This window comes from Pleurodeles waltl, chromosome 3_2 (genome assembly GCF_031143425.1).
Source record: "Pleurodeles waltl isolate 20211129_DDA chromosome 3_2, aPleWal1.hap1.20221129, whole genome shotgun sequence".
In the NCBI taxonomy this organism is placed as follows: domain Eukaryota; kingdom Metazoa; phylum Chordata; class Amphibia; order Caudata; family Salamandridae; genus Pleurodeles; species Pleurodeles waltl.
The window spans coordinates 210,205,114-210,223,466 of record NC_090441.1 but is presented as its reverse complement, the minus strand read 5'-3'; the positions used below and the strand labels follow the sequence as shown (position 1 = coordinate 210,223,466).

Sequence of the window (18,353 nt, the reverse complement as noted above, 5' to 3'; positions counted from 1 at the left end):
TAGTGACCTATATGTAGTGCACGCGTGTAATGGTGTCCCCGCACTCACAAAGTTCAGTGAATTGGCTCTGAACAATGTGGGGGCACCTTGGCTAGTGCCAGGGTGCCCTCACACTAAGTAACTTTGCACCTAACCTTTACCAGGTAAAGGTTAGACATATAGGTGACTTATAAGTTACTTAAGTGCAGTGTAAAATGGCTGTGAAATAACGTGGACGTTATTTCACTCAGGCTGCAGTGGCAGGCCTGTGTAAGAATTGTCAGAGCTCCCTATGGGTGGCAAAAGAAATGCTGCAGCCCATAGGGATCTCCTGGAACCCCAATACCCTGGGTACCTCAGTACCATATACTAGGGAATTATAAGGGTGTTCCAGTAAGCCAATGTAAATTGGTAAAAATGGTCACTAGCCTGTCAGTGACAATTTGGAAAGAAATGAGAGAGCATAACCACTGAGGTTCTGATTAGCAGAGCCTCAGTGAGACAGTTAGTCACTACACAGGTAACACATTCAGGCACACTTATGAGCACTGGGGCCCTGGGTTACCAGGGTCCCAGTGACACATACAACTAAAACAACATATATACAGTGAAAAATGGGGGTAACATGCCAGGCAAGATGGTACTTTCCTACAATGCTCACCCTATACCCAGGGCAGATGAGCTCATAGATACACTGGCATCTGCCAAGTATCTAAGCACTTTTGATTTGACTGCAGGGTATTGGCAGATCAAATTGTCAGAAGATGCTAAACCTAAGACTGCATTTTCTACCATTGGAGGACATTACCAGTTTACTGTAATGCCTTTTGGTTTGAAAAATGCACCTGCCACTTTTCAGAGGTTGGTGAACACAGTCCTGCAAGGGCTGGAAGCTTTCAGTGCAGCATATTTGGACGATATAGCTGTCTTTAGCTCCAGCTGGGATGATCACCTGGTCCACCTATGGAAAGTTTTGGAGGCCCTGCAAAAGGCAGGCCTCACTATCAAGGCTTCAAAGTGCCAGATAGGGCAGGGTAAGGTGGTTTATCTGGGACACCTTGTTGGTGGGGAACAGATTGCACCACTTCAGGGGAAAATCCAAACTATTATTGATTGGGTTCCCCCTACCACTCAGACTCAGGTGAGAGCCTTCCTAGGCCTCACTGGGTATTACAGGAGGTTCATTAAGAACTATGGCTCCATTGCAGCCCCTCTTAATGACCTCACATCCAAGAAAATGCCTAAAAAGGTATTATGGACAGCAAGCTGTCAGAAAGCTTTTGAGGAGCTGAAGCAGGCCATGTGCTCTGCACCTGTCCTGAAAAGCCCTTGTTACTCTAAAAAATTCTATGTCCAAACTGATGCATCTGAATTAGGAGTAGGGGCAGTCCTATCACAACTTAATTCTGAGGGCCAGGATCAACCTGTTGCTTTTATTAGTAGAAGGTTGACCCCTAGAGAAAAGCGTTGGTCTGCCATTGAGAGGGAGGCCTTTGCTGTGGTCTGGGCTCTGAAGAAGTTGAGGCCATACCTGTTTGGCACTCACTTCATTGTTCAGACAGACCACAAACCTCTACTTTGGCTAAAACAAATGAAAGGTGAAAATCCAAAATTGTTGAGGTGGTCCATATCCCTACAGGGAATGGACTATACAGTGGAACATAGACCTGGGAGTAGCCACTCCAATGCAGATGGACTCTCCAGATATTTCCACTTAGACAATGAAGACTCATCAGGTAATGGCTAGTCTTATTGTCCTTCGTTTGGGGGGGGGTTGTGTAGGAAAGTACCATCTTGCCTGGCATGTTACCCCCATTTTTCACTGTATATATGTTGTTTTAGTTGTATGTGTCACTGGGACCCTGGTAACCCAGGGCCCCAGTGCTCATAAGTGTGCCTGAATGTGTTACCTGTGTAGTGACTAACTGTCTTACTGAGGCTCTGCTAATCAGAACCTCAGTGGTTATGCTCTCTCATTTCTTTCCAAATTGTCACTGACAGGCTAGTGACCATTTTTACCAATTTACATTGGCTTACTGGAACACCCTTATAATTCCCTAGTATATGGTACTGAGGTACCCAGGGTATTGGGGTTCCAGGAGATCCCTATGGGCTGCAGCATTTCTTTTGCCACCCATAGGGAGCTCTGACAATTCTTACACAGGCCTGCCACTGCAGCCTGAGTGAAATAACGTCCACGTTATTTCACAGCCATTTTACACTGCACTTAAGTAACTTATAAGTCACCTATATGTCTAACCTTTACCTGGTAAAGGTTAGGTGCAAAGTTACTTAGTGTGAGGGCACCCTGGCACTAGCCAAGGTGCCCCCACATTGTTCAGAGCCAATTCACTGAACTTTGTGAGTGCGGGGACACCATTACACGCGTGCACTACATATAGGTCACTACCTATATGTAGCTTCACCATGGTAACTCCGAATATGGCCATGTAACATGTCTATGATCATGGAATTGCCCCCTCTATTGCATCCTGGCATTGTTGGTACAATTCCATGATCCCAGTGGTCTGTAGCACAGACCCTGGTACTGCCAGACTGCCCTTCCTGGGGTTTCACTGCAGCTGCTGCTGCTGCCAACCCCTCAGACAGGCAGCTGCCCTCCTGGGGTCCAGCCAGGCCTGGCCCAGGATGGCAGAACAAAGAACTTCCTCTGAGAGAGGGTGTGACACCCTCTCCCTTTGGAAAATGGTGTGAAGGCAGGGGAGGAGTAGCCTCCCCCAGCCTCTGGAAATGCTTTGTTGGGCACAGATGTGCCCAATTCTGCATAAGCCGGTCTATACCGGTTCAGGGACCCCTTAGCCCCTGCTCTGGCGCGAAACTGGACAAAGGAAAGGGGAGTGACCACTCCCCTGACCTGCACCTCCCCTGGGAGGTGTCCAGAGCTCCTCCAGTGTGCTCCAGACCTCTGCCATCTTGGAAACAGAGGTGCTGCTGGCACACTGGACTGCTCTGAGTGGCCAGTGCCACCAGGTGACGTCAGAGACTCCTGCTGATAGGCTCCTTCAGGTGTTAGTAGCCTTTCCTCTCTCCTAGGTAGCCAAACCCTCTTTTCTGGCTATTTAGGGTCTCTGTCTCTGGGGAAACTTTAGATAACGAATGCATGAGCTCAGCCGAGTTCCTCTGCATCTCTCTCTTCACCTTCTGATAAGGAATCGACCGCTGACCGCGCTGGAAGCCTGCAAACCTGCAACATAGTAGCAAAGACGACTACTGCAACTCTGTAACGCTGATCCTGCCGCCTTCTCGACTGTTTTCCTGCTTGTGCATGCTGTGGGGGTAGCCTGCCTCCTCTCTGCACCAGAAGCTCCGAAGAAATCTCCCGTGGGTCGACGGAATCTTCCCCCTGCAACCGCAGGCACCAAAAAGCTGCATTACCGGTCCCTTGGGTTACCTCTAAGCACGACGAGCGAGGTCCCTCGAATCCAGCGACTCTGTCCAAGTGACCCCCACAGTCCAGTGACTCTTCAGCCCAAGTTTGGTGGAGGTAAGTCCTTGCCTCACCTCGCTGGGCTGCATTGCTGGGAACCGCGACTTTGCAGCTACTCCGGCCCCTGTGCACTTCCGGCGGAAATCCTTGGTGCACAGCCAAGCCTGGGTCCACGGCACTGTAACCTGCATTGCACGACTTTCTAAGTTGGTCTCCGGCGACGTGGGACTCCTTTGTGCAACTTCGGCGAGCACCGTTTCACGCATCCTTGTAGTGCCTGTTTCTGGCACTTCTCCGGGTGCTACCTGCTTCAGTGAGGGCTCTTTGTCTTGCTCGACGTCCCCTCTCTCTGCAAGTCCAATTTGCGACCTCCTGGTCCCTCCTGGGCCCCAGCAGCGTCCAAAAACGCCAAACGCACGATTTGCGTGTAGCAAGGCTTGTTGGCGTCCTTCCGGCAGGAAAACACTTCTGCACGACTCTCTAAGGCGAGAGGGATCCGTCCACCAAAGGGGAAGTCTCTAGCCCTTTTCGTTCCTGCAGAAACCTCAGCTTCTTCTGTCCAGTGGAAGCTTCTTTGCACCCACAGCTGGCATTTCCTGGGCATCTGCCCATCTCCGACTTGCTTGTGACTTTTGGACTTGGTCCCCTTGTTCCACAGGTACCCTAGATTGGAAATCCACAGTTGTTGCATTGCTGGTTTGTGTCTTTCCTGCATTATTCCTCTAACACGACTCTTTTGTCCTTAGGGGAACTTTGGTGCACTTTGCACTCACTTTTCAGGGTCTTGGGGAGGGTTATTTTTCTAACTCTCACTATTTTCTAATAGTCCCAGCGACCCTCTACAAGGTCACATAGGTTTGGGGTCCATTCGTGGTTCACATTCCACTTTTGGAGTATATGGTTTGTGTTGCCCCTATCTCTATGTTTCCCCATTGCATCCTATTGTAACTATACATTGTTTGCACTGTTTTCTAAGACTATACTGCATATTTTTGCTATTGTGTATATATATCTTGTGCATATTTCCTATCCTCTCACTGAGGGTACACTCTAAGATACTTTGGCATATTGTCATAAAAATAAAGTACCTTTATTTTTAGTATAACTGTGTATTGTGTTTTCTTATGATATTGTGCATATGACACTAAGTGGTACTGTAGTAGCTTCACACGTCTCCTAGTTCAGCCTAAGCTGCTCTGCTAAGCTACCATTATCTATCAGCCTAAGCTGCTAGACACCCTATACACTAATAAGGGATAACTGGGCCTGGTGCAAGGTGCAAGTACCCCTTGGTACTCACTACAAGCCAGTCCAGCCTCCTACAGCAGTGCATAAGCTCTTCGCAGCATTAGCAGTGCATAGAAGTGTGCATGAGAGGTGTATAGTAGCAGTGCATAAGCTCTTCACATCAATTGCAGTGCATAGAAGTGTGCATGAGTGGTGTATAGTAGCAGTGCATAAGCTCTTCGCAGCAGTCACCGTGTGTAGCGGCGTGCATGAGAGGTGTATAGTAGCAAAGCATAATATCTTTGCAGCATTGGCAGTGTGTAGAACTATGCATGAGAGGTGTATAGAAACAATGCATACACTCCTGGCAGCACTGGCAGTGTGACGAAGAGTGCATGAGAGGTGTATAGTAGCAGTGCATGCGCTCTGCACAGCATTGGCAGTATGTAGAAGTGTGCATGAGAGCTGCATAGAAGCAGTGTATAAGCTCGTTGCAGCATTGGCAGTGCATAGAAGTGTGCATGAGAGGTGTATGGAAGCAATGCATAAGCTCTTTGCAGCATTGGCAGTGTGTACAGGTGTGCTTGAGATGTGTATTGTAGCAGTGCATAAGCTCTTTGCAGCTTTGGCAGTGTGTAGAAGTGTGCATGAATGGTGTATAATATCAGCGCATAAGCTCCTCGCAGCATTAGCATTGTGTAGAAGTGTGCATGACAAGTGTATAGTAGTAGTGCATAAGCTCTTCGCAGCACTTGCAGTGCATAGAAGTGTGCATGAGTGGTGTATAGTAGCAGTACATAAGCTCCTCACAGCAATAACAATGTGTATATTGTGCATGAGAGGTGTATAGAAACAGTGCATAAGCTCTTCGATGCATTGGCAGTGCGTAGAGGTTGGCATGAGGGGTGTAGAATAGCAGTGAATAACCTTTTTGCAGCATTAGCAGTGTGTAGAAGTGTTTATGAGAGGTGTATAGTAGCAATGCATAACCTCTTTGCATCATTAGCAGTGTGTAGAAGTGTGCATGAGAGGTATATAGTAGCAGTGCATAAGCTCTTCGCAGCATTGGCAGTGCATAGAAGTGTGCATGAGAGATGTATAGTAGCAGTGCATAAGCTCTTCACATCAATTGCAGTGCATAGAAGTGTGCATGAGTGGTGTATAGTAGCAGAGCATAAGCTCTTCGCAGCAGTCACCGTGTGTAGAGGTGTGCATGAGAGGTGTATAGTAGCAAAGCATAATATCTTTGCAGCATTGGCAGTGTGTAGAACTATGCACAAGAGGTGTATAGAAACAATGCATACACTCCTGGCAGCACTGGCAGTGTGATGAAGAGTGCATGAGAGGTGTATAGTAGCAGTGCATGTGCTCTGCACAGCATTGGCAGTGTGTAGAAGTGTGCATGAGATGTGTATAGCAGCAGGGCTTAAGCTCTTCACAGTAATGGCAGTGTGCAGACGTGTGCATGAGAGGTGTATAGTAGCAGTGTATAAGCTCTTTTGCAGCACTGGCAGTTTGTAGAAGTGTGCATGAGAGGTGTATTGTAGTAGTTCGTAAGCTCTTTGCAGTATTGGCAGTGGGTAGAAGAATGTATAAGAGGTCAGGGGTAGCAGCATTGGCACTGTGAGGTAGTGTGCACTAGAGGTGTATGGAAGCAGTGCAAAACCTATACGCAGCATTGGCAGTGGATAGAAGAATGCACAAGAGATCTAGAGTAGCAGTGCATAAGCTCTTTGTTGCATTGGTAGTGTGTAGAAGTGTGCATGAGAGGTACATAGCACAATGCATAAGACCCATGCAGCACCGGCAGTGGGTAGAAAGATGCATAAGAGGTCTAGAGTAGCAGTGCATAAACTTCCAGTACTGGCAATGTCAAGAAGTGTGCATGAGAGGTGTATAGTAGCAGTGCATAAGCTCCTCGCAGCATTGACAGTGTGCAGAAGTGTGCATGAGATGTGTATAGTAGCAGTACATAAGCACCTTGCAGCATTGGCAATGTGCAGAAGTGTGCATGAGAGGTGTATAGAAGCAGTGCATACACTCTTCGCAGCATTGTCAGTGCGTAGAAGTGTGCAAGAGAGGTGTATAGAAGCAGTGCATAAGCTCCTCGTATCATTGGCAGTGTGTAGAATTGTGTATGAGAGGTTTATAATAGCAGTGCATAAGCTCTTAGCAGCATTGGAAGTGTGTAGAAGTGTGCATGAGAGGTGTATAGAAGCAATGTATAAGCTCTTTTCAGCATTGGCAGTGTGTAGAAATGTGCATGAGAGCTGCATAGAAGCAATGTATAAACTCGTTGCAGCATTGGCAGTGCATAGAAGTGTGCATGAGAGGTGTATAGAAGTAATGCATAAGCTCTTTGCAGCATTGGCGGTGTGTAGAGGTGTGCATGAGATGTGTATTGTAGCAGTGCATACGCTCTTTGCAGCATTGGCAGTGTGTAGAGGTGTGCATGAGTGGTGTATAGAAGCAGTGCATAAGCTCTGCACAGCATTAGCAATGTGCAGAAGTGTGCATGAGAGGTGTAAAGTAGCCATGCAAAAGCTCTTTGCAGCATTGACAGTGCGTAGACGTGTGCATGAGAGGCGTATAGTAGCCATGCAGCAGCTTTAGTAGTGTGGAGAAGTGTGCATGAGAGGTGTATAGTACCCATTTATAAGCTCTTTGCAGTATTGATAGTGCGCAGAAGTGTCCATGAGAGGTGTACAGTAGCAGTGCATAAGCTCTTCGCAGCGTAGACAGTGCGTAGATGTGTGCTTGTGAGGTATATAGTAGCAGTGCAAAAGCTCTTGGCAGCATTGGCTTTGTGCAGATGTGTGCATGAGAGGTGTATAGTAACCATGCATAAGCTCTGTGCAGCATTGGCAGTGTGTAGAAGTGTTCATGAGAGATGTTTTGTAGCAACGCATAAGCTCTTCGCAGCATTAGCATTGTGTAGAAGTGTGCATGAGAAGCATATAGTAGCATACGCTCTTTGCAGCATTGGCAGTGTGTAAAAATGTGCATGACAAGTGTATAGAAGCAGTGCATATGCTCTTTCCAGCATTAGCTATATGAAGAAATGTGCATCAGAGGTGTATAAAAGCAGTGCATAAGCATCTCATAGCACTGGCAGTGTGTAAAAGTGTGCATTAGAGGTGTATAGTAGAAGTGCTTAAGCTCCTTGCAACACTAACAGTGGGTAGAGTGTGCATGAGAGGTGTACAGAAACAGTGCATAATCTCTTTGCTGCGTTGGCAGTGCACAGAAGTGTGCATGAGGGTGTAGAATAGCAGTGCATAACCTCTTCCCAGCATTTGCAGTGAGTAGAATGGTGCATGAGAGGTGTATAGTAGCAGTGCATAGGCTCTTTGCAACATTGACAGTGTGTAGAAGTGTGCATGACAAGTATTTAGAAGCAGTGCATATGCTCTGCACATGATTGGCAATGTGTAGATCTGTGCATGAGAGATGTATAAAAACAGTGCATAAGCTCTTCGCAGCATTAGCAATATAAATAAGTATGCATCAGAGGTATATAAAAGCAATGCAGAAGCACCTTGCAGCACTGGCAGTATGTAAAAGTGTGCATGAAAGGTGTTTAGTAGCAGTGCATAAGCTCCTCACAGCACTAACAATGTGTGTAGAGTGTGCATGAGAGGTGTATATAAACAGTGCATAAGCTCTTCGATGTGTTGGCAGTGCGTAGAAGTGGGCATCAGGGGTGTAGACTAGCAGTGCATATGCCCTTTGCAGCATTAGCAGTGTGTAGACGTATGCATGAGAGGTGTATAGTAGCAATGCATAAGCTCTTTGCATCATTGGCAGTGTGTAGAAGTGGGCATGAGAGGTGTATGGTAGCAGTGCATAAGCTCTTCGCGGCATTGGCAGTGTGTAGAAGTGTGCATGTGTGGTGTATAGTAGCAGTGCATAAGCTCCTCAAAGCATTAACAATGTGTAGAGTGTGCATGGGAGGTGTATAGAAACAGTGCATAAGCTCTTCGATTCGTTGGCAGTGCGTAGAAGTTGGCATGAGGGGTGTAGAATAGCAGTGAATAACTTTGCAGCATTAGCAGTGTGTAGAAGTGTGCATGAGATGAGTATAGTAGCAGTGCATAAGCACCTTGCAGCATTGGCAATGTGCAGAAGTGTGCATGAGAGGTGTATAGAAGCAGTGCATATGCTCTCCGCAGCATTGTCAGTGCGTAGAAGGTGCACGAGAGGTGTATAGAAGCAGTGCATAAACTCGTATCATTGGCAGTGTGTAGAAGTGTGCATGAGAGGCTTATAATAGCAGTACATAAGCTCTTAGCAGCAGTGGCAGTGTGTAGAAGTGTGCATGAGAGGTTCATAGAAGCAATGTATAAGCTCTTTGCAGCATTGGCAGTGTGTAGAAGTGTGCATGAGAGCTGCATAGAAGCAGTGTATAAGCTCATTGCAGCATTTGCAGTGCATAGAAGTGTGCATGAGAGGTGTATAGAAGCAATGCATAAGCTCTTTGCAACATTGGCAGTGTTTAGAGGTGTGCATGAGATGTGTATTGTAGCGGTGCATAAGCTCTTTGCAGCATTGGCAGTGTGTAGAAGTGTGCATGAGTGGTGTGTAGTAGCAGTGCATAAGCTCTGAACAGAATTAGCAATGTGCAGAAGTGTGCATGAGCTGTGTAAAGTAGCCACGCAAAAGCTCTTTGCAGGATTGACAGTGCGTAGAAGTGTGCATGAGAGGTGTATAGTAGCCATGCATAAGCTTTTCGCAGCATTGGTAGTGTGTAGAAGTGTCCATGAGAGGTGTATAGTACCCATTTATAAGCTCTTTGCAGCATTGACAGTGCGTAGAAGTGTCCATGAGAGGTGTATAGTAGCAGTGCATAAGCTCTTTGCAGCATAGACAGTGCGTAGATGTGTGCTTGTGAGGTGTATGCTAGCAGTGCATAAGCTCTTTGCAGCATAGACAGTGCGTAGATGTGTGCTTGTGAGGTGTATAGTAGCAGTGCATAAGCTCTATGCAGCATTGGCAGTGTGCAGATGTGTGCATGAGAGGTGTATAGTAACCATGCATGAGCTCTGCGCAGCATTGACATTGTGCAGAAGTGTGCATGCAAGGTGTATAGTAGCCATGCAGAAGCTCTTCGCACCATTGTCAGTGCGTAGAAGTGTGAAAGAGAGGTGTATAATAGCCATCCATAAGCTCTTTGCAGCTTTGAAAGTGTGTAGAAGTGTGCGTGAGAGGTGTATAGTGGGCAAGTATAACTCTTTGCAGCATTGACCATGCTTAGAAGTGTGCATGAGAGGTGTATATTAGCCATGCATAAGTTCTTCGCAGCATTGGCAGTGCGTTGAAGTGTGCATGAGAGGTGTAGAGTAGCCATGCATAGGCGCTTCGCGGCATTGGCAGTGCAAGGAGTGTGCAAGTGAGCTATATTGTAGCAGAGCATAAGCTCTTTGCAGCATTGCCAGTGTGTAGAAATGTGAATCTGAGGTGATAGAAACAGTGCATAAGCTCCTGGCAACATTGGCAGTGTGTAGAAGTGGGCATGAGAGGTGTACAGTAGCAGTGCATAAGGTCTTCGCAGCATTGACAATGCATTGAAGTGTGCATGAGAGGTGTATAAGTGCCATGCATAAGCGCTTCGCAGCATTAGCAGTGGGTAGAAATGTGTATGAGAGGTGTATTGTAGCAGTGCATAAGCACTTTGCAGCATTGGCAGTGTGTAGAAGTGTTCAGGAGATGTGTATAAAAGCAGTGCATAAGCTCTTCACAGTGTTAACAGTGTGCAGAAACATGCATGAGAGGTATATAGCAGCAGTGCGAAAGCTCTACACAGCATTGGCAGTGTGTAGACGTGTGAATGAGAGGTGTATAGTAGCAGTGCATAAGCTCTTCGCAGCATTAGCAGTGTGTAGAAGTATGATTTAGAGGTGTATAGTAGCAGTGCATAAGCTGTCCCCAGCGCTCGCAGTCTGTAGAAGTGTGCAGGAGAGGTGTATAGTAGCAGTGCATAAGCTGCTCGCAGCACTGGCAGTGTGATGAAGTGTGTGGGGCAGGTGTATAGTAGGAGTGCATAAGCTCTTTGGAGCATTAGCAGTGTATAGAAGTATGAATTAGATGTGTATAGTAGCAGTGCATAAGCTGTTCCCAGCGCTTGCAGTCTCTAGAAGTATGCATGAGAGGTGTATAGTAGCAGTGCATAAGCTCTTCACAGCATTGGCAGTGTGTAGAAATGGGTGTGAGACGTGTATAGAAACAAAGCATAAGCTCTGCATAGCATTCGCAGTGTGTAGATGTGTGCATGAGAGGTGTAAAGTAGCAGTACATAAGGTCTTCGCAGAATTGGCAGTGTGCAGAAATGTGCATGAGAGGTGTATAGAAACAATGCATAAGCTCTACACAGCAGTCACACTGTGCAGATGTGTGCATGAGAGATGTATAGTAGCAGTACATAAGCTCTGCACAGCATTAGCAGTGTGCAGAAGTGTGCATGAGGGATGTGTAGTAGCAGTGCCTAAGCTTCTTGCAGCACTGACAGTGTGTAGAAGTGTGCATGAGAGGTGTATAGAAGCAGTGCATAAGCTCTTTGCAGCATTGGCAGTGTGTAGAAGTGTGCATGAGAGGTGTATAGTAGCAGCATAAAAGCTTCTTGCAGCTCTGGCAGTGTGTAGAAGTGTGCATAAGAGGTGTATTGTAGCAGTGCATAAGCTCTCCACAGCATTGCAGTGAGCAAAAGTGTGCATGAGAGGTGTATAGAAGCAGTGCATAAGCTCCTGGCAGCATTGGCTGTGTGCAGAAGTGTGCATGAGGGTTCTGCTGTAGCAGTACATAAGCAATGGACAGAAGCAGTGTATATACACCATGGCCACTGGTTGGATATCCTGGGCTTCGAGTTACCTGACACATGTTTCGCCTATTTCCGCCTCTGGCAGGGTTTCCATGTGCTCTGCCGCCAGTCCTGTTATCCACCCACAAAGGACACTCTGGTGTCGTGCCACCCGGTCAAAGCCGCCAATCTTCTTGAACCAGTCGCTCGTCCAATTGTCTTCCTCCTTGTGTGTGTTGTACACTTCCTTATCCTCTGGGCCCTTCTCCCAGAGAAGTTGAATCCCTGTGCAGTCCTCAGGCCAGAAGGGCTCCTCAAACTCCAGGAAGATCTTGGCCACTGTCCCAAAGCCCAGCCTAGCTATGGCCTCCATCTTCCCGTGGGGTAAAAGAGGCTTGAACATGGTTTGAGCCCTCTCCTTGAGGCAGCCAAGAGACACAGTAACAATGGTATGGTCAGCATGGTATTCTTCGCCATCATCACAGACCACCCTCACTGGGTGGTGTGCCCCATCAGCATCCTTCTCAGATGAGCCTTCCCATTGCATGGTCCCACCAGAGCCCTTCTTTGATGAGCCTGCCCATTGCATGGTCCCTCCAGAGTCCTTCTCAGATGAGCCTGCCGATTGCATGGTCCCACCAGAGTCCATCCCAGATGAGTTTGTCCATTGGATGGTCCCACCGGCGTCCTTCTGAGATGAGCCTTCCCATTGCATGGTCCCACCAGAGTCCATCCCAGATGAGTTTGTCCATTGGATTGTCCCACCGGTGTCCTTCTTAGATGGCTCTGCCCCATTACCATCCTTCTCAGAGGAGCCTGCCCATTGGATGCACTTCACGGGTTTTCCAAGTCGAAGGTTGGTGCTTGGAAGTGTCTCCACAAGGACGTCTACAATGGCCTGGTAGCCTTTGGGCCCCAAGCAGTTGAAGAAAGGACCATCCAAGCGGGTGTAGAGCCCAAGCTGACTTAAGGCGAACTCATACATAGAGTTGACGGCTTCATCAACACACTCAATCCTTTTACACCACTCAAAGACCAAGTCCACACCCCCTGGCTCTGACAAACCCGATGCCAAAAACTCCTGGTCCAGGAAATCTCCCAGTGACCAGGAGCTGTAGTCTGCCTTGAAGCTCTGCCCCATAATCCTGGTGATCAAGGCAGCGAAGAAAGCTGAGACCTTCTGTACTTCCTCCTTCGGCAGCCGCTCCCCGTGCTCAGTGAAGAAGTAATGTTCAGGGCTCACCATACCCGGTTGGCAAGAGGTCATATGGAAGCCCTCCTCGGCTAGCAGACCTTGGCTCTTGGCTAATTGGTAAAGCGGGTTGTTTGTCTGCCCATGGATCCAGGTGGCCCCCATCTCAATGATGTTTGCCCCAAAGGGTCTCACCGTATGTGTCCTCCCGCCGACGTAGTCCATCGCCTCGAGGATGACCACATTTTTGAGTCCGCTCTTCACCAGTGTTGTAGCCGCCGCCAACCCAGCAAAGCCAGCGCCAACGATGACGATGCGCGGTTCGTTGGAAGTGAAACTGGAAGCCATGGGTAACGTGAGTGGAGTGATGGGGAGGTGTCTGCAAGAAAAGATGAAGGCGTTTCAACAGCAACCTGGCACAACCAGCTGATCATAATCACTTTAAACCACCTTAGATTAGTCTTGTCTGTATGCCCTAGATCAGTGATACTCAAAGTACGGCCCGCTGGCCGCATGCGGTCCTCCTAACCTTTACATTCGGCCCCCATTCGAACAGCAGCACAGGACTGTTGTTTACTTTACAAAGCACTAGCATTCATAAAGATATTAAATAAATGGCAAGCATTTATTTACAGGTGAACTGAAGTAAAAAAAAAACATGGCGCACTAAAGGTGTTCTGCTCCACTTAACTTTAAGAACATGTTCATTTTTAAAGCAATCTTGCAACAGACGTGTACATATATAATATGGTCACTTTAAAGATGAAAAAAAATTGTATTTCATTAACATGCAAAAGCGTTTTACCTTAGTGCATCAGATGTAAATTAGTGCATTGAGAAGTTTTATTTTCGTTTTAAAAAGTGACAGTTTTCAAAATTTAATTTAGAAACATTCATGCCTCCCCCTACCCTGACAACAGTGCCAGTAGTGAACTTAGGGACAAGTCAGTTGTTACCCGCACCCTGTGGCTGGCCTGAGTTGCTATTATATTTGGAGAAGATTATAGTTTATTAAATCAAGCTCAAGAGAAGGTTTTGCACAGGGCACAGCCTGAAGTCATGTATTTCGAGGTACTCTTATGTGACAATGAAGAAAAAAGAAGCAAAGTGAAATACAACAATTGCCTAGGATCAATCAATTTGATCAAATGTGGAAGCTGGGATTGATCTCAGGTACAATTCAACCACTAGATGTACTTGTGTCACTTTCCCTGGGCCTACCTTACACCCCGCTGACAGCCACGCGGCTGGCATCAGTGCGGCCCTCGGTCACACCACAGACCAAACATTTTGGCCCCTTGGGAAATGTTTGCGAGTGCCGATGCCCTAGACAGTAGCATCCAGCGGAGCAGGAGGAGACAGCAGGCCTAGCCAATACCACACAAAGTGCGAGGAGAGACCTCGACTCAGAGTCTTACTACTTGACTCCAGGCCAAATATCTTTCCTTCAGGAATTGAACGCTCATTGAGGCTGAGCCTGACCTGCCTGCAGTGACCCATGTCTGGTCAAGGTCACAGGAAGAGCTGGATTCAAAGTCCCACCATAGTCTCCAGGATAGGGCAAGGTGTGAGCTGGACTCAAAGTCCCCACAGGGCTCCTCTTCCTCCATTGGGCTGTAATCCCGTCAGATGTGATCTAAACTCATCTAAAACCACATAGATGAGTAGGTGAGGTGGCCCACCATGGGACGCCACTGCATGTAGGAGGCTGGCACTCTATGTAGTGTGCAAAGCTAGGCACCCTGTGTAGGGGTCCAGGCAACCACCCATTGGTTTACAGGTGTAAAAACTAGAACACCTAATGTTCTAATTTTGATCGAGCAATTAGGCCAATTTTGGAGAAGTGCAAAGCATTTGTTGTACTCACAGCATCAATCCTGCAACTTACACACTCAAAGGAATAACTCAAGGACAATTTATAAAAATACTTTAGATTTTTATGTAATTTTTAAAACTGAGATTATCAAAATTGGTTAAGTGCTTTTTGAGATATGAATTTTTGAAGTTTTATTAAACAAATACTCTTTTTGTGTGTAATTATTCACCATAGGAATCAATGGAAGATCACATTTAAAAATACATATAAAATCGTACAGTTGGTTTACCAAGTTCTTCTTCTGCAGTTTGGTCAAGGTCGTCGGTGGGCACATTGTGCCAGCTAGACAAGCTCAGACGGCTCCCTGTTCCGGCGGGAGCAGTGGTGAAAGGTCTCTGGAGCTGGTGGAGGGCCACTGCGGGGAACCACTTGAAAACGTACTGCACTGGTAGGTTTAAAGATGAATCCTGGGGGTCCTCTTGGAGTGTTGAGGTCGCAAGGGGTGGGGGAACCTTAGGGTGCATCTGGTTCTTCGGTGCAGGACACAGGGGGGCTGGGTGCAGAGCCAATTGGTGAGCCAGGAGCTATGCGCAAGGATGCCCTCTAGAGCAGGAGGTAAGTTGGTTCAAGGGTCATTTGCAGGACAATGGGGGCACTCTTGTGGGAGGTCCAGAGTGTTCCTGAAGTCTCTCAACTGTGGCTTCCTCCTGCTCCTTTTTCAACCCCAGGCGGGCTGGTTCTTTTGGTGTCCGATGTTGGCTGACCAATACCCCGGGTATTGGCACAGTCTGGCCGCTGGAGAGCGCAGTGCCACCAAACGTGGCACACTGGCAGAGTTTGTCCTCACAGTTGTTGGGGTGCAGTTTGGTCTAACTGTGGCATCTGGTTCAGGAGTGACTCTTACTGGCTTGCTGGGTTCTAGCTGTTTTTAGAGCGGTACCTCCACTCTGGAGGGAGTTGTAATGTGATTCTAGAAGCCTGGAGGTCCTCTGGGGTTCTTTAGAGTTTTTCCAGTTGTCCAGCAGCTCCTCAGTGGTGATTGTCAGGTCCTGGGTGCAGCAAGCAGGGTTTGGCACCTTTCTTTGTTGCAGCAGGTCCACAGTTGTTGTGCCTTGTATCTTCTTGGCGCTGATCTTCTTTTATTCGTTAAATCCAGGTTTAGGGATGCCCACTAAATACTGTATTTAGAGGGCGTTTTAGGGGAAACCTGGTAGTGACTGTGAGAGGAGGCCTCTTTTTGCATGGTTAACCCCCCACTTTTTGCCTGATGTTGATGTGGCCTAGAAGTTCATCTTTCCCTAAATCTGTTGTGATGCTTGGCATTGGATACTCTCTTAAATATCACTGTAAATCCCTAGTAAATGGGTACACCTATACCCGGGGCATGGGATATTAAGGATATCCCCCTGAGGGCAGCAGCACTGATTGTGCCACCCTCTAGCGCCCTGCACCCAGATGCACCAGCACTGCCAGCGCAAGCTGAGTGTACTGGGGCAAACATAAAAAGGGCAAACTCTACATGGCATACTCCCTGTGTGCCTTGTCCACCATGCACTGCATACACTATGGGTAAGACACCCCCTCTGGCAGGCCTTCCAGCCCTAAGGCAGGGTGCACCATATTGTATGTGAGGGCCTTAGCTGCATGAGCATTATGCACCCACTGTGTCCTTGGGAAACCTGGGACATAGTGAGTAAACAGAGGAGCCATTTTATTATATCTGCTGGACACTGGTCAATATGAGTTTCACAGTTCCATGATGGCCACTCTGAACCCTGGGTTGTTTGGTATCAAACAACTCAGAATGATAAATTCAAACTGGTACCAGTATTGGATTTAATACTAAAAGTACCCAGGGGTCACCTTAGAGGGTGCCCCCTGCAAAAGCTAGCTACCCTGGCATGGCTGCTGACTGGTCTTATCCAGCCTGTCACATCCAATGTACAAGCTTGGGGTGGGATATTCTTCTCCCTGGGTTGCAGAACAAAGCCCTTCCTGAGTGTAGGTGCTAACACCCCCTCCCTCAGGAATGTGCACTGGCCTGGCGGTAAGCGACAAAGGGCTTACTGCCTTTGAAACTTGACCCCTGGGCCTGCTGCTAGCAGCAGATGGACGCTCTCATTGCAAACCCCCACTTTTGGCAGGGGCTATGGCAGGAAAAACACGCAAAGCACAGGAGGAGTGGCCCTTCCTAGCAGGCACCACCACTAAGGTATTGCCTGCAAGCGGACCCTCCATTTCACTTTCCTCCATCATGGATGGAGGAAAAATAGCCAACCAGGTATAGGAAGTGGTCACCTAGTGGGTTTAGCCACCCTAAGGTAGATGACGCATTGGTCACTGTAGGAGGCTGTCCTTCTATGTACTGTGCAAAGCTAGGCACACTGTGCAGGGGATCTAGGTAACCACACATTGGTTTCCAGAGGTAAAAATCAGATCCAATTTTTGAGGTAGCTGGTCGAGCAGTTAGGCTAATCCAGGAGATGTGCTAAGTATTTGCTGTACTCACAAATCCAATCATGCACCACACACACTCAATAAATACCTCAAGACCAGAATGTATAATAAATTACTTCAGAGCTTAATATACATTTTAAGACCAAGATCTTTAAAATATGTTAAGTACTTTTTGAGTTATGACTTTTCAAAGTTTTGATAAAGTTAGTATTTTTGTTCGTAATTACGCCCCATTGGAATCAATGCACAGTCACCTTTAAAAATGCATTAAAAATTGTACATTTGAGTTACCAGTCTCTTCTTTTGCAGGATAGTCGCAGAAGTTGGTGGGCACCTTGTGACAGCTGGAGAGCCTCGGACAGCTCCTGGTTCAGGCGGGAACAGCGTTGGAAAAACTCTTGGCACAGGGGCAGAGCCAGCTGGAGGGGCCTCTTGGAAAAGGAGCTGGTTAGCAGATTTAAAGATGGTCCCTGGGGGTCCCTTTGGGCTGTTGAGGTCGCACGGGGTCGGGGACCCGGGGCACACAGCAGATCCTGCGATGATAGGCTCAGGGCTGCCAGGTGCAGGGCGTTTTGGAGGTCTTGGATGCTGTGTGCAAAGGGACCCTTTGAAGCTGGAGGTATGTCTTCTTCTTGTGGTCTTGCAGGATGTCGCGGGCACTCTAGCAGGAGGTCCGGTGTCACTGAAGTTCCTTGACCGGGGCTTCTTCCTGGTACAGTTTCAGCTCTGGGTGAGCTGTTTTTGGGGTTGTCCGTTGTGCACTGACCAGTACTCGGGGTATTGGCCCAACTCGGCCACAGGAGGGTGCTGTGCCACCAAAGTTGGCACACTTGCAGGTCTCATCCAGGCTGTTATTGGTGTATTGTCGGGTCTGGCTGCAACTTCTGGTTGTGGAGATATCATCCTGTCGGTGAAGTGTCCCTTACTGGTTTGCAGGTTCCTTTGGTGTCTTGAGTGGTGCCTCTACTCAGCAGGGAGATCTCAGGCTATTTACGAAGCCAGGAGGTCCTTGGGGTCTTTTGAGGTCGGTCCAGTGGTCAGCTCCGCCGCAGCGGTGATTGTCGGGTCTCGGTGCAGCAAGCAGGGGTCTTGGGGCCTCTTCTGGTGCAGCAGGTCCTCTGTTCTCGTCCTAGTGGGTTATTTGGTGCTGTCTTCTCTTCCTCCAGATTAATCTAATTTCTTGGTCTGGGGGAGCCCACTAAATACTGAATTTAGTGGGCCTTTTAGGTGGAACCTGGTAGTGTCCAATGGGACTCTTACACTTGGGTGGCTACACCTACTATGTGGACCACTTCCTGTGGGAAGGGTCACTTCCGTAAACCTCACTGGCTATTTTTCTGCCATCCAAAATCGAGGAAAATGAAATGGAGGGTCCACTTCGCCTGCAAGCCCCTAGAGGTGGTGAATGCTCATTGATGCCACTCCTCCTACCCTTTGTCTG

General features: G+C 47.8%; 1 protein-coding gene across 1 annotated transcript in view; it reads right to left on the bottom strand.

The window, feature by feature from the left end:
- LOC138286701 (spermine oxidase-like) overlaps positions 1-18,353 on the bottom strand; it is a 145,489-nt gene that overhangs the window by 90,580 nt on the left and 36,556 nt on the right. Inside the window, exon 2 of the mRNA XM_069227200.1 lies at positions 11,519-13,018. Within this exon, the coding sequence (XP_069083301.1) occupies positions 11,519-12,987 (1,469 nt within the window). The 5' untranslated portion in view covers positions 12,988-13,018. The remainder of the gene's footprint in view (positions 1-11,518; positions 13,019-18,353) is intronic.